This window comes from Anoplopoma fimbria, chromosome 6 (assembly GCF_027596085.1).
Source record: "Anoplopoma fimbria isolate UVic2021 breed Golden Eagle Sablefish chromosome 6, Afim_UVic_2022, whole genome shotgun sequence".
Classification (NCBI taxonomy): domain Eukaryota; kingdom Metazoa; phylum Chordata; class Actinopteri; order Perciformes; family Anoplopomatidae; genus Anoplopoma; species Anoplopoma fimbria.
Genome location: NC_072454.1, coordinates 5,504,110 through 5,519,627, shown reverse-complemented (window position 1 = coordinate 5,519,627; position 15,518 = coordinate 5,504,110). Strand labels below are relative to the sequence as shown.

At 40.1% G+C, this 15,518-nt stretch overlaps 1 protein-coding gene across 1 annotated transcript in view; it reads left to right on the top strand.

Annotated features, from left to right (window-relative positions):
• Positions 1-15,518, top strand: part of atrnl1a (attractin-like 1a) — a 237,273-nt gene that overhangs the window by 135,338 nt on the left and 86,417 nt on the right. The window contains exon 26 of the mRNA XM_054600058.1: positions 9,032-9,093. Coding sequence (XP_054456033.1) covers positions 9,032-9,093 — 62 coding nt within the window. The remainder of the gene's footprint in view (positions 1-9,031; positions 9,094-15,518) is intronic.

Below are 15,518 nucleotides of genomic sequence, written 5' to 3'. Positions count from 1 at the left end.
TTTGTCTCTGTCATCTCTCTGTTTGGAAATAACTAACTGTAAATGTAGCCAGACATTGTATAACTTGAGACTGTGACTGTTTCCAATTTGAACATCTCTGTTTGTTATTTAGCAGAAAATGTTATCTCAACAAGAGGGTACTGTAATAACAGCCTTTTATTTCCCCTCTTTATGATTCTGAGGCGATAAATGAAAATCGACGGCACGAAACAAAACACACTGTTTTAATTCCTGATTCATAAATTGTTGTTGAATAACACAGTTCTTCTTGTGTACGCTTCCATCTCTCTCTGCATCCCTGCATGCATCACAGCCTACAGGCCGGCTGATTAAAAGCCTTCTGTCAGAGGTGAGCGCCCATTCTGTTGCTGGCGAACTCAGGGCTGCCGTGATTGGTCGGCTGATTGGATTTGCCGCTCAGTCACTTATTATCCTCTGCACTTGCCATCATTAAATAGAATGCCTCTCCTAATCAGATTTATCACACACACACACACACACACACACACACACACACACACACACACACACACACACACACACACACACACACACACACACACACACACACACACACACACACACATAAACACCCTCTCTGATCATGTCAGATACAAAGAGTCCTTTAACGGATTTAAACAGAAGTTGAAACAGTATGACAAGTACACACACACACACACACACACACACACACACACACACACACACACACACACACACACACACACACACACACACACACACACACACACAGAGGATGAGCAGGAGGGTCTATCTGATGCATCTCATTGAGGCAGTATTATGTTCCATACAGTGGAAGAGAAGTAGGAATGCTGAGTGCTTTCCCATTTAACCAGACAGGAAGTCATCAGCAGGTCATCAGCTACATCAGGACCAATTAGTCAGGACGTGTGTGGAGGCATACCGGGTTTTGTTTTAGGGTAAAACAATCCGGCACTGAATTAATGTGTTTCAATGGAATCTCAATGATAATCATCATTCGCAGGCTGAATAATCTGATCGATTGCACGTTGACAGCGAGCGCTGACCTTTAAGGAAATGGAGAACTGTATGTAGCTCTTCTCTGCTCCACCAAAGAGATGTGGCACAATCTGAAGGTGTCAATGGTGCAAAGACCGTTTGGCAAGACCAAACCAGAGAGATATGATACTTTTCATTTGTTTTGTTTATAATTAAAGTAGACCATATGAAAAAAAGAAATAGCTTAGGGCATGTATGAAGCAGCGATTTTTTTTCTTTTTCATTTCCATATCTACCACCTCAGGGAATCGCAGACTTTAGAATATTACTTTCAAAGTTTTTTCACTTTGGCTTGATCTGAGTGACTGTGCACACCAATCCTTTCTCCCCCAGTTTGTCTTGAATTACTTTATAATTGTCACCTTTTCTGTGGACTTTATTTATCATATTCGTATGTTCTCTTTGGCCCGGATGACGAGCAGGTTCTCCATAAACTGGTAGAGTGTACTATTCTGAGTTTGGAACATGAAAAACTGGTGAAATACATTTTTTACTCTTTTTAAGTATCAAAACAGCATAGTAATAAAACGCTTATTTCAATATTTCTTATACTCTGATGGTACAATTAAGCTGGAGAGAAACGACTCATCAAACACATAGTTCAATTAAATTTGTGTGGCTTTTTTGGAGGTTAATAAAAATAAAGTTTTACATGGTGAATTGCGGGATAATGTAGTAACATCACATTTATTACTCTATGGGTCTAGTTTGATATTTAGGTGCTGTATAGTAATTGTTTGACCAATAATATAAAGCAGTAAAGTAGTGTAATTTTACTTTGTCGCCTAAATCTCAAATAGATTAATCGCATAATTTGTTTAAAATCTTAATGTGATGTGATATTATTCTGCAATAAACTGTATAAAGACATGAATCACAAGTTGAGCTCCTTTAAACAGACATTTACAAGGTTTTTTTTTTTTCCCAACACATTTTTTTTTATTTGCAGCTATAACTGTCACTTTAGTTGGTTACTGATGCTGTTTGATAGAATTGTACATGACGACATGGAAGATGATTTTCCACAGTGAACAGAAATCAAAGGAAAAGAAAACCTGCTGGTGTAAAGGCACCATGACTGCTCTGGGATTATTTCATGTTGCGTTACACACCGCGGTCTGTCGCTGCTGTTTGAGCTGCAGATTGATGCAGAAGTGGGTCTTAAGCACCTGTTAAAAGAAGCTGCATCGCTGAGCTCTCCTAACAAGTGCACACATATGGCAGAGCTGGGCTCATTTGCATACCATGTAGGTGGAGGAGGCACTTGGCAACTGCCTCACTTTGGTCATTAGGTCCTCATGAATATGCAAATACTGAGGAAGAGTGTGCGGTAAATACATTTTCAGTCCCTGGGACATTCATGTAAATGTGTCAACATGCTGCTGTGTCCTAAATATTATTACTTATTGTGGGAATAAAAGAAGTAGATGTGGATTCTACTTACGTTCAATGATATTACCTGTCTCACAGAGCAATGTACGGTTGCCTTAAATTAAAGACTTTAAATCTGGAAAACTCAATTAACAACAACAAAATCACAATAAGAAGAATGATTAGTCATCTGAACACATTTAGTTTTTCATTTAGATTTTGGCTGTTAAATATAATATTGTGTTTGCAGTCTTTGAAATTCCTTCATGAAGTCATGCTGCTGTCTTTCATAACGGTGAAGTGAGGAAGATGAACTAGTGTGAAAGCATAATTAAGTGTTTCAAGGTTGATAGCTTATTTAAGAGAACTAATGACTACATTGAGGACATAAAATGATTCGTATCAAGAATAAAATGGGTGATTTGAAGGACTTTTTTTCTTACTGAAAAACAAGTCACTGACTTGATGGAACTATCACACATTTCTTTCCTGACATCTGTTAGGCTCTGTACAGTTAGACAAAGCAAAAAAGAAATACAAAAATAGATGCATGGAAAAACAAATTACCTGAGGAAATCATCTTTGATGATAAATGCTGGAGAACAGAAAACAAAGGGTTTTTTTTGGAAGCATACAGTGTCTTATTGTTTTTCATCTTGTGTCATTAATAAATGTTTATCTATAATACATCTTATCTTAAAATAGAATAAAGGTGCACCCAGTCTCTTAGACTGCTTGCTTTGCCTAGTGCCCTCTAGTGGTGGTTTTCAACAGGGCAGTAAAGCTTGGCGCTGTATATACTGTGCGGTGAGCTCATCACTGTATGTAGAAGGCTAAACTTTTGGAGAGATGGAGAAAATGTTGCTACTCACTCGAGCTTCTGTTAACCGTAGCAGTTAGCTTCTGGCTGCAGTGAGCAGAAGCTAAACTATTAGCAACATTTTCTCTTTATCTCTTAAACGCTTTGCAGTTTCTCTTTCTGATAAGTCCGTCTTCCTTTATTGGATTGCTTTGCAGTGTACGCAGCTGTTGCCAATGCTGAAAAATCCCCCTTTTCTGTAGGAGAGTTGCACGTTTGGCTTTCTCTATCAGGTGTGTAAATGTCTGGCCATTGAGTCAGCGTGTAGGGGTCAGCCAATCAGGTCCCACTGAGGGAATATCTGTAGTCTAACATATTCATAAACAAGTATTTTCTTCATCCACTGCTACAAAGAGACAATCCAACAGAGTTTTGTTAGCCAGCGTTAGATAACTGGTTCAGAGAATTATATTGCCCCCTAAAATCTACCGATCAAACACGACCACACCCAGATGTTCTGTTGGTATTATCAGAGGTTAGAGCGCAAAAAACAACCCATGGAAACCAGTGCAGCTGTATTATTGTCTCGTGTGGAGAGTAAGAACCTTTTGGGGAAGTAAAAACTGCTCCCATGAGTGAGTGACAGGTTTTTTTCGGCCTGTCTCCCTTCCTACTAGCTGGTGTATCTGAGCAGCCTGCTGCTAGAAGAGTAAATGAACTGATTATCTTTACCCACCATCGTCCTCTCTCCTGCTCCCCTTTCATCATCCTCCAGTTCTCCATTGATCTTGTGCTTCATCTTCTTTTTACCTGCGTCATACTTCCCCTGCTCCTTCCCTCCTTTTTCTTTTCGTGACTCTCCTTTCTCTTTCTTTTTTTTTTGCTCTCCCTGCCATTATTGATTGGCCAAACACTTTCTCTCATTCCAGGGTTTTAACAAGCCCTTGGTTCAGGGTTAGGGAAATGAAAGGCAGCCCACTGCTGTCACAGATCCTGGGCTTGTACCCAGAGGGGCCACCGTGGGCCCTCAGTAATGACTGGACTGTAGAAAGGGGGTCTTTGGAGTCCTTTTTTTACGTCATTGCTCCGCTCCTCTCCTCTCTTACCTCTGCCTCTCCCCTCAGTCCACTTCTGTTATTCTCACCCTCTCTCCTGTGGTAATTTGCAGTTTTAGCTTCAGGAGTACAAAAATATTCCCCCTGAACAGTCAGCTGACCCCTGATCTCAAAACAATTATACTATATAGAAAAGGAATATGTTTTTGTGTTTCTGCCATAATCATTTCTGACCCTTTTTTTTTCCTGGATGCCTTTTTGTATCAGAACCAACTCTCACATTGTGCTGCAGAAGCTCCAACCTCCACGTTAAACACTTTGTTTACAACATTAGCAGCATTTATCCGTCTAATAACTGCAGCCAATTAAATCAAAGAGGTTAATATCTAGAATAATAAATATGTCAACACTTCTTCAGTGTATGGATCTTTCCTGAAAACGTCTCATGGTTAAGATGATCCTAAAATCCAACAAACCTTCTTAAACTAAAGATGCATTCCTTAAAACCATTTAGACATACAACTTTATTCGTTTCAAACAGATTCACAAGTTCTGTGAATATCCACACATTCATAGAAGACTAAGGGTGCGTTCACAACCTTGTTCAGACTTTTTTAACTGCTCATCATAACATTCTGTGGCGCCTGTAAAAAACAGTTAAACTCTGCACTGCTTTTTCTATTTAACATTTTTTACATTATCTTAAGAGACAAAAGACAGCAGTTTGTTCTGACCAAAAAAAAAGTAGCTTCTGAAAGGACCATAGAGTAGATTTACCACCTCAGGAGGAATGGAACAGTATACAACAGAACAGTATATTTTACTATTGTATGGATTGCATTTAGTTGTGTGTGTGTGTATGTGTGTGTGTATATGTGTGCGATGGTGTCAGACGTGTGTGTTTGTGGCTCTGCAGTGGTGTGGATCAGGGAGGAAAGGGTGTGGTCTAAACAGCTTATTGATATAGTTGTGTTTAATGACTGCAGTTGTCGTAAATTTAAATGATGGCTGTTGGCTGGAGTTTGTGTGGCACAGGAAAGTGTGTGCGTGCATGTGTGTGTGTTTGTGTGTGTGTGTGTGTGTGTGTGTGTGTGTGTGTGTGTGTGTGTGTGTGTGTGTGTGTGTGTGTGTGTGTGTGTGAGAGAGACATTAGGAGGAATTTACTATGTGTATTCATTTACTATATGAACTATAATGTTCACAATATGTCCACTGTGGAAGCTTGTGATTGTGTGTTATGAATATTTATTTATTGCATTCACTTTTGAAAGATGCTCATCCATTGACTATGTGTTTTCTGTCTGTAATCCTGTGTGTGTGTGTGTGTGTGTGTGTGTGTGTGTGTGTGTGTGTGCACTCATGAAAACTTCTCATATTGTCTGTGTGTGTGTGTGTGTGTGCACTCATGAAAACTTCTCATATTGTCTGGGGGGGGGTGATGATGTAAATTGCTGCACTGGAAGCCTGAATGCAGAGCCAGGCTCTTTTTCTCCCTGATGCCTGTATTAATGCTGCGTCCCTCTGGACCCAAATCAGCTTTTCTGCAGCTTTTTCACTGTCAGGCCATTTTACCTGCTGCACAAATGCCAGTAAACCTCTTAAGCCCATTCTGCCCCATTTCTTTCTCTCTTCCCCTCCCAACTAGTCTCCGAGGATTCACCCAAGACAAAGACACAGCCTTTCCGGCTATTAGGGCCATTTAATGCTATCCCCATGTCGAACACGCTTGAAATATATTGCTGTCAAATGCGTTGTGATGCCTGTGATTAGTGTGTTTATACTTTATAGTCTGTGTGAACTGCAGCGCCACTCCAGGTTTTTTTTTAACTGATTTTGATCTTTTGTCCACCTGTCATGAGGATCTGATGATGTCACATGCTAATTTGCACATCGGTGGCCTCAGCTCAATCACTTTCAAGTTGTCTTAAAGATTTGTTACAGAAATTGCAGGACTTTCAGTCTTTCTTAAAGCCAATTAAAATGAAATATAACTCTTCACCTTAAAGTAAAAATGAAAATGAATGAAAGAGTGCAGGTCTGCCTGACTGATTTCTTATGACATGCATGTCTGAAGTTAAATAGCAGCCTTAGTTTTAGGAATTAATTAGATCCTGAACGTATTTTTAGAATAAAGACAAAGACTTGACATAGACAGCCGAGCAAACAACAAAGTGTTTCAACTGATGTCCTCATCCACAGTAATCTCAAGTCAATATCATCAAATGTTTTCTTTTCTAACACAATGCAGATTACAAAGAATTTTCCATTATGAAAAATATTAATGTGCATTAATCTGCATACCTTCTTAATGCATTTTTTTTTACTGAACTTTGATTGTATTGGAACACCGCGCTGTTTGTGCTTTTTCTGAAATAGAAACAAGTTTATTTATTACCATCAATCCAGTAAAAGTGGAGGAGGCGTGACATTGTTCCTCCCGTTTTGGAATAGGCGGTCAGTAGGAGGTCAACAGAGTGTGTGTACAACTTTTACACAAAAAAAAACCTTGGTATTTGTCAAAACAACAGTCAATACTGGATTCTATCTAGCATCTATAAACAAGTCATCAGGAGGCTGTGATTCCTCCAACAGAAAACTCTGCTCAGTTTTTCTTCCTACAGCGCAGAAAAGTGGATGAAAAATCAATTATGTCTGTAATAAATAATCCTCTTAACATGAGGCGGTTTGATCATTGACAACAATTTTTTTTTTAGGAGATTTCATAGCTGAGGGTCGAAAGTTCGCTCTGAAGCAGAGGGATGCGTCTCACACACACACACACACACACACACACACACACACACACACACACACACACACACACACACACACACACACACACACACACACACAATACAGACCGATTGTATTTTTAGAGGAGAGATGAGGTGAGAGGTGATATGAATATGTGGGTGTATGCTGATGAAATAAGAGGAAACATGTTTATCAAATAAATATGTATTTCATGATGCAACGTACAGTTGTTAAAACATATATGGAAAATAAATGAATTTTTCATGTCCCTTTCATTAATCAACATATGAAAATAGGTTTCATGCACATCTTTTTCTACTAAGCCCCTTGGGTATTTATTCATGCAGCTTGTTTTGGTTTTGTTTTCCACGTTTTTGACCTGAGATTTCTGCGTAAGGCGCAATACAATTGAGTTCGAGAGATTTTTATTGGACCCTTAATAAGATAAAAAAAAATCTTGTTTTTAAGAATAAACTGGCCAAAATAAGCAGCAACCATGAATCACAAACTGACAGCATAGATTACACTACTGGAAAATGTGTTACATTGTCAGACTTAAACAAAACAATGATTATGATGATGACTCTCTGCGTGACTAAACACTACCGGGACTAAATCGCAAAAAGATGTTTCTTTTTTTTTTTTTTTTTTTTTTGTAATTTGAGTGATTTGACCCTTTAAAATAAACCTGCAGGATGTCTGAGTCAACATGTATCAGATCTGTGGTCTAGGACAGCAGAGGGTTCACACGCTGAACCAGCATCCGAGCACAGAAAAGATGATGATGGATGGTGCAGTCAGTGGATGTAATGGAACTGTGGCATCCAGTAGGTTCGTCGGGGTTCAATAGAAGAAAGTGCTGCAGAAAACAGGAGAGCACATAAGTCTGCTGTGATTTTCTCACAGGCTGATCTTATGATATAACCTACAAACCATATGGCCGGTGGCTCGCATTGTGTTCATAGTGCGTGTGTCAAGGAGATGGAGAACATGTGAGAATGTATTTGGGAGAAATAGAAATGTTGGCCCTTATGTAAGAGGTCTGAACATTGGCTTTAGGTAAAAAAAGATGTTACTCCACAGTTATTGCACCATCTTCCCACGATGCTCTACAGTACATGTTTGGGAAAACAACATTACATAAGGGCTGGGTGGATTTTGTTGAATGTATAGTCAGATGGTTTTGGTTGCTTCGTGGATACATATCATATCTATACCACAGATATAGAATACCACTCTCCCTCCCTAATCAGTTTAGTACATGTAATTGTTTGATTTGTTTTCCTAACCTACATCTAACCCGATCTATTTCAGTAGTCTTCACCAGTATAACCTTTGGCCTCTCTGTAATGTGTGGAAGTAGACGGAGTTACATAATTGAGTTCATAAACTGAGAAGTAGCGCTGACACGATGACTCATTATTCTATTTGTGAGACAGAAAATGATCTAAGACAAAGGAAATAAAGAATCCGTTTCCCTGTCTAAAGAAAGACGACCGAATAGACACACACACACACACACACACACACACACACACACACACACACACACACACACACACACACACACACACACACACACACACACACACACACACACACACACACACACACACACACACAACACACACACACACACACACACACACACACACACACAAAGGTGATAATTACATTAATACATTGAGCAGAAATAGCAAACATGTTAATTGTGTGGACTTTTGAATATGTCATCTTAGGCTGTGGGAATTTGCGGTGGCTTTTTGTTATGTTTTATGTATATTCTTATGCAGAAATAAAATGAAAAGATTAGTAAAAAATCTGCTGTTTTAACTGATTTTTTTTACTGATGATAATTCAAATGTTGCGTTTTTTTTACATTATTAATGTAGAGTTTGCAGCATAAGATCATATTCACAACTATATTAAAGTGTGTATGGTGCAATTTATTTAGTTTTAATACTTGCACTCTGTAATAACTCTTTCTCCCTCTCTCTCCTTATTTCAACAGATTGCTTTCTCTCAGCACAACAGCATCATGGACCTGGTGCAGTTCTTTGTCACCTTCTTCAGGTAGGTTTTTCCTGACTTTTCTTATGTACCGTATTTGCTGTGTTTTGCTGTGTTGCTGAGCATCCAGCTGATCCTCACGGGGCTTTGCTGCTCCCTGGTTCAGCTCCCAGAGAATCTTTGCACAACCGGGCCATAACCTGAACTCCCTGAGTTACAGAATGGGGGCCGCGGCCTCAGGCAAGACACTTGACCCCCAACTCCCTGGCTCCATCTGCTCAACAACAGCAAACAGAAGTGTGGGGCAACTCCTACGTACCAGCTGGGTTTCTGAGAAAGAGCAACGATCCTCGATTTATTAAAGAGCCTTTTTTTACGCTCTAGTAAAAAAAGCAAACCAAATTGCCAATCTTGCATCAATGTATGATTTGATGCAGGTCATATCTTTCAAGGTTATTATGTCACGCTGTCAAAACAATGGTTATATGGAAAATAACTTTTAAACATAATTTAGCCCAGTTATAAACTAGATATCCTGCAAAACATCTAACGAGCAGGCTCTGAGTCTCTCAACAACCACTGCATTTTCAGTAAGGTCATGAAAATTGTTTCTTTTCTTTCTCCTACATATTCACTCACTCGAATAAATGAAAATATATAAAACTTTTCTCAGTCACTAAACACTAAATGTTGAAACTTATTATCAAATGAGAACGGAAGAAAGTTTGCTTTCACTGATATTTGCTGCCTCTACACATTGCCACTTACATAACGCCACCATTAACAGTGTGGTGATGTTTATTTTGAACATTTTCTTTTATATAATAACCCACAAATAATAGCAATGTATTTATATATTAATAAAAATATGACAATATTACCCGGGCAGTGCGTCCTGTTGCAAGTTGGAAACATTTTCTATCAATCAATCACAAAAATGATGATTGTTAGTCAACTTAAGCCTGGGTTATACTTCCCGCCAAGACAGCTCCATCCACCTTAGCTGACGTGGAATCGTGACGAGGAAACGTTTGGATCTTTTATGCGACAAACCAACAAGTTCAGAGCTTCCCCTTCTCTCCGCGCCAACCGCATGGTTAGAAGATGATGTGCACGGACAGGTGAAAGCCTGACGCACGGAAGACATTCGAAAGGCCGTGTCTTACGGTGTGACGTCACTTTGGCAGAACGGACAGTCGCGACCCTCGACGATGCGGCGTGCATATATCCAACTTAAGAATGTCTTTGATCTAGCATAGCCAGAGGTAGCAAACACATTAGCAACAGATATATCATAACCAAATAAATCTAAAAATGTCTGCATGCCTAGATACCACTGGCACTAAGTACGGATTGATTTTTATTTATTTGCTGACACGTTAAACTATTAAACATCCTGTTTTATTTTATTTTAATTTTTTTTTTCATTTGTCTGTCTGAAGCAGGATTTTGTTTAATAAGATAAATTCTGAATAAAGTTCAAGGTAAATGCAAATACTTAAATTCTAATAATGATTCCCATCTCCATTAGTCCAGTAAAAACCAACAGCCAGACAAAGCAGTCCATTATTTTTTGGGACTGGTTGAGCGACGTTTGTGTTACAGCTCGCTGTGCAGACGGGCAGAGGATCTAATGAGAGAGTGTTTTGGGGGAAGAAGTCTGGAATGAAGTCTGGTGTCTTCAGGCAAGATTCTGCCACTCAATTACCACACCGGACAAGTGTGTGTTTGTGTGTATTCAACCGTGTGAGTGTGTATGTGTTTCCCTGCATATAGGTGGGTATGTATCCCACTCACTGTGTGTGTTCATGCTTGTGTGTATGTGTGTGTCACTGTGCAGCCATGTGAGGAAGTGAGCCATTTTAGTGCCCAGGGCCGGCTTCTGGACATCAGCGACCTTTAGGCCAGCACAGAGGGATGATGTCATCAGTAGGGGACGGTGTCAAGTTTTGCAGGGAGAGTTCGGTGTGGTGTTTCTGCCTGTGTGTGTTTGTGTGGGGTTTCTGTGTGTGTGTGTGTGTGTGTGTGTGTGTGTGTGTGTGTGTGTGTGTGTGTGTGTGTGTGTGTGTGTGTGTGTGTGTCACTGCTCCGTTTATGAGGTTTTTTTTTTTTTATTCTGCAGTGCACCAGATTCTCAGTGAGAAAAGGTTATGTGCTACATCTACAGGACTTTTTTTTTCTATTTGTTGTCGGTTTATTTACTGTTATTTATTTTTTTATTTTACTGTTATATAATGTAATGTGCTTGTTTTTTTTTTTCTGTTCTGGAAAAGGTATTCAGGTCCTTTACTTATATAATAGTAGCCCTACCAAAAAGGGAAAAGGCTCCAGTTACATTATTCTAACAAAAAGCTGTGTTATTTTTTTACTTAAACATACATAATTGAACACACGTGTGTAATATATGTAGTAGGTAGTGACACGCCCACACACATTACCATTAACTCCACAGCTCTACTAAGCTGTTCAGCATCTTTTAGCTCAAAGTTTTTGGCTGGACTGGCACATTTACTTTCTGTAAAACTCCATTTCTAGCGCCTGGCAGCTGTTTTCCGCTCCGAAGCTCCGACACCCAGTGTACATTACCTGCCCTGTACTACATGTCAGGAAAACAAAGTCAGCGACTAGCTAGTACAGAAAGAGTCTCTAAAGAGACAGCTATTTTTCCACTGGAGTTGGTGGAGGCCAAAAAGGAGCTTGAAGTTGGACTTCAGGTGGACACAAACACAACTCCTATAGGATAATGTTGGGCTGTGTATGCTGGGTGTGTAAATGTGAAACTCTGGGCTTATATGTTCACAAAAAAGTATGCATCTTTAGTTAAAAGTATGGAAATATTAGAAGTAAAATGCACTTAATTATTTTATAAATCATCCTACAGCTCGTTCCTTTCTATAGTGTCAGGTTATTAGAGTTCATGTATTGTCTATTGATGGGTGTAACTGTCCAATCTGTCTCACTCTCAACTTGTCTAGTGCCAAAGCACCAGGGCACCTTTAGTGTCTGTATGAGACGCACCGGGCATTCATCACACAATAAAAGAATAGTAAAAACAAAGGACTTTCACTTAGGAGACCGCTGTTTGTGTCCTGTGTAAAACCAAGTAAACTCTATCTTAATTTACCGTAGTTTTAAGCATAATGCAATGCTGCAGTGGCAAAGAGAACACTCTCTATCTACATTAGGTTTTTCATTAAAAATTGCCTTTTTGTTTTTCAGAAAATGAACTCCATAAAGGTTCCACCTCATGTGTCTCTCTGATTAGCTGTGAAATCGGCTGCCGCAAAGATTTAGAAAAGTTTAAGTCTCTGACTCCATCCTCCTCATGTGTTCTCTCGCCTCTTTAGATGAAGGGGAGAAATAAGGAAAATGGCCATAATTAAACAGCATTTACGTCTCCGCTCTCCACAGTCTCAAATGCTAATTGGTGACACAGCAGTTCAGCTTTGTCCAATTACTCCCAGCTCTCGCTCGCTTGATTAGCAATCAGTTCCTCTCTCTCTCTCTCTCTCTCTCTCTCTCTCTCTCTCTCTCTCTCTCTCTCGCTCTTCCTCTCTCTCTTTCCCAAAACAGCAGAGAAGCTACTCGGCACTAAGTGGCTCCCCGAGCTCGCCCACTTCATTTTGAAATGACCATCCCTATCAACATTCACTCCCACCAGGATTCTCTGTGGAGTTTTTTAGTCTGTATGTTCAAATATCTTTTATTTTGTCTAAAAATATACAAAAAAACAAACCCATGGCACTTACACAGAGAGTAGCAGGAGTGACGTGGAGCAAATTCACAAACGAACGCAGGACTATCATGCAGAACTAAAAGTAAACGTCGATGTTTGTTGACGAAGTGAGAATTAAAGATAACCACGCTCTTTTCCTAAACCCAACTTAATGGTTTCGATGCCTACGTCTTACTTCCTGTGAAAACAGAAGTTTATTTTGAAAGGACACTATGCATGTATGTTGTCACACTGTCCCGACACATGGAAAAATAGCGCTACAGGGGTACCTAGTGCGTCTATCTGCGATGCCAAGGGGCACTGACCACGCATTGATATTTGAAAAGCTTATTGCTTTGAATGTACTGTTGTATAGTAACTGAAGGAAGCTCAGATGATCAAGTCAATATTCTTATTAACTTTTCTCTGGTGGCTGAACAGAAAGAGAACATTATTCAGAGTGAAAAGAATCAATCTGAATCAATAAAAGTGAGGGAAAATCCCCCAGTAAAAATCACACCTTCTCACATATTGCCTGTTAGAATGACATTTCAGAGCCTTTAGTGGTGTCCCTCATCATCAACATCTGTGATGTGAAAATGTCACAGATGTTCAAACCCTCAAAGAAAATGAAAAGTGTACTATGCATTGAAATAGTATCATTTCTTCCGACCCTTTTGAATGTTAAGAAGGTTTACAGGTATGCACGGTTGAGACTAGACGAAGTTTGCTTTCGATGTTTTATTGTGTTGGTCTGGAGACAATTGTGCTGCAGGGGAAACCACTGACAATAGGAAACTGATTCAGTTCTTCCAGACCCAAAAAATCCTAATAGTCAATTTTATTAAGGCAGCAGCCCTGTGGGTGCGGGATAGCAATGAGTTTATTAGCCTATTTAGATATGTAAAGTAGCCATCTGGTGCACAGATTAACTTTCACTCTTTTAATTCACATCCTTATTTGCTGAAGTGCAAAGATAGAAAAATAAAGTTTGAAAAAGGCACAGATCCTTCGGGGCGATCAACAGATAAAAAAAAAAGTTTAAATGTTGAACATGTTACAGGAGCAGAACCTGCAGCTCGTCTCTCAGGACCGGAGGGCCTCAGTCCGGCCTGTCTCCACACCGAGTTGATTTGCTGTTGTTGCAGATGGAAAGCTGTTTCCGATTGTGAGCTATCTGCGGCTCATGTTCAACGAATAGCTTATTGATTTTTTCGCTCCGCCTGCCGGGGGTTCAGATGTTTCATTGTGTTCCCCCGCCTCTGTGTGTGTGTAATACGTCTTGTGCTTTTGGACGTTGGGTGTTGTTGCACCACTTTAAAGAGCAGGAACATTACATTACATTACATTACAGTCATTTAGCAGACGCTTTTATCCAAAGCGACTTACAATCAGTAGTATATTACATATCATTCACCCATTCACACACTGATGACAGGCTACCATGCAAGGTGCCACCATCAGACTCTAACTAACATTCATTCACATCCAGTCCACACCGATGACAAGCCTTCAGGAGCAACTTGGGGTTAAGTGTCTTACCCAAGGACACATCGACTGCCGAAGCCGGGTATCGAACCACCGATCCTCTGATTGGAGAACTACCTTGCTCTCCACTACGCCACAGCCGCCCCGGAACACAATCACGTACACCCGCTCCCACGGACCACATTCCCAGGCTGCTTAATCAGTTCGATTGCTATTACCTGTGGCTGAACAGTCTTAAACCTAAACCTATCAAGAGGCTCAGCGGAGTGTTAACAAACCCACAGGACACTCCCAGCTCACTCCCCTCTCCCCTCCGCCTCCTCCCCCCCTTCATCCCTCTCCCTAATGCCTTGGTAATAGCGACAATTAGCCACTCCGCTCTATTGGCTAGATGGCTAAGCTCGTGCCCTGTGGCCCGTTAATGGCGCTCAGAGGTAATATGGACGGAATGGGGAATGTTGGGCCTGATTGGATTTGAATCTCAGCCAGTGGAGGTTTTTTTTCAAAGGTGCGTTTGGAGGATGGGAAATCACGGTGGGGGGGGCTTACTGACTGTATTTGTCTTTGCTTTAATTGTTTTTCGGGGAATATTCAGAGTGGTGGGGGCGCCGACACATCTGGTGAGCTCACGAAGATGGGCCGAAGCAAGTGGAAGTATTTTGAAAATTGCATAATTTATAATAGAATAAAGCTCATTGATACTGCACATGTCAAAACCAGACATTGCAAATGGCTTTACAAAACAACAACATAAAAAATGAATGAGAGAAATGTAAAAAGCTAATGCATATCAAGACACAATACACAAGCAGTGTCTGGATGCCCATTACATCCCAACAAGTCTTCTCAATCAGTTGTTTATCCACGCTCTCTAGAAGGGTGGAAGCGTTTACTGATGTGGGGCCACGGATGGACCCAGCATATCCTCATACAACTGATAGCATGATATGTTATGGAAAGTTACAATCAATTTTCTATGAAAGCGGGCATACGTGTTAATAACCACTCGGTACATGCATACAGTCTTTTCAAAATAAACTTCCATCGTCAGAGGAAAGCACTCATTTATGTTGAAGTAACACAAATTCTTCCCACCTGCCCTGTGTGGGCTGTTTATACTTTCACGTTCATGATTATGTAGATACAAGTTAAATGATTTTGTGAGATATCTACAAATTACAGTGCATTATTTTTTGTAGGCCAGCTTTGGAGGATGACATCATTGGTCTGTGCCTTCCGAAACCATTTCAGATCACCACAATGCTGTATAGACTGTTCAGGTTCC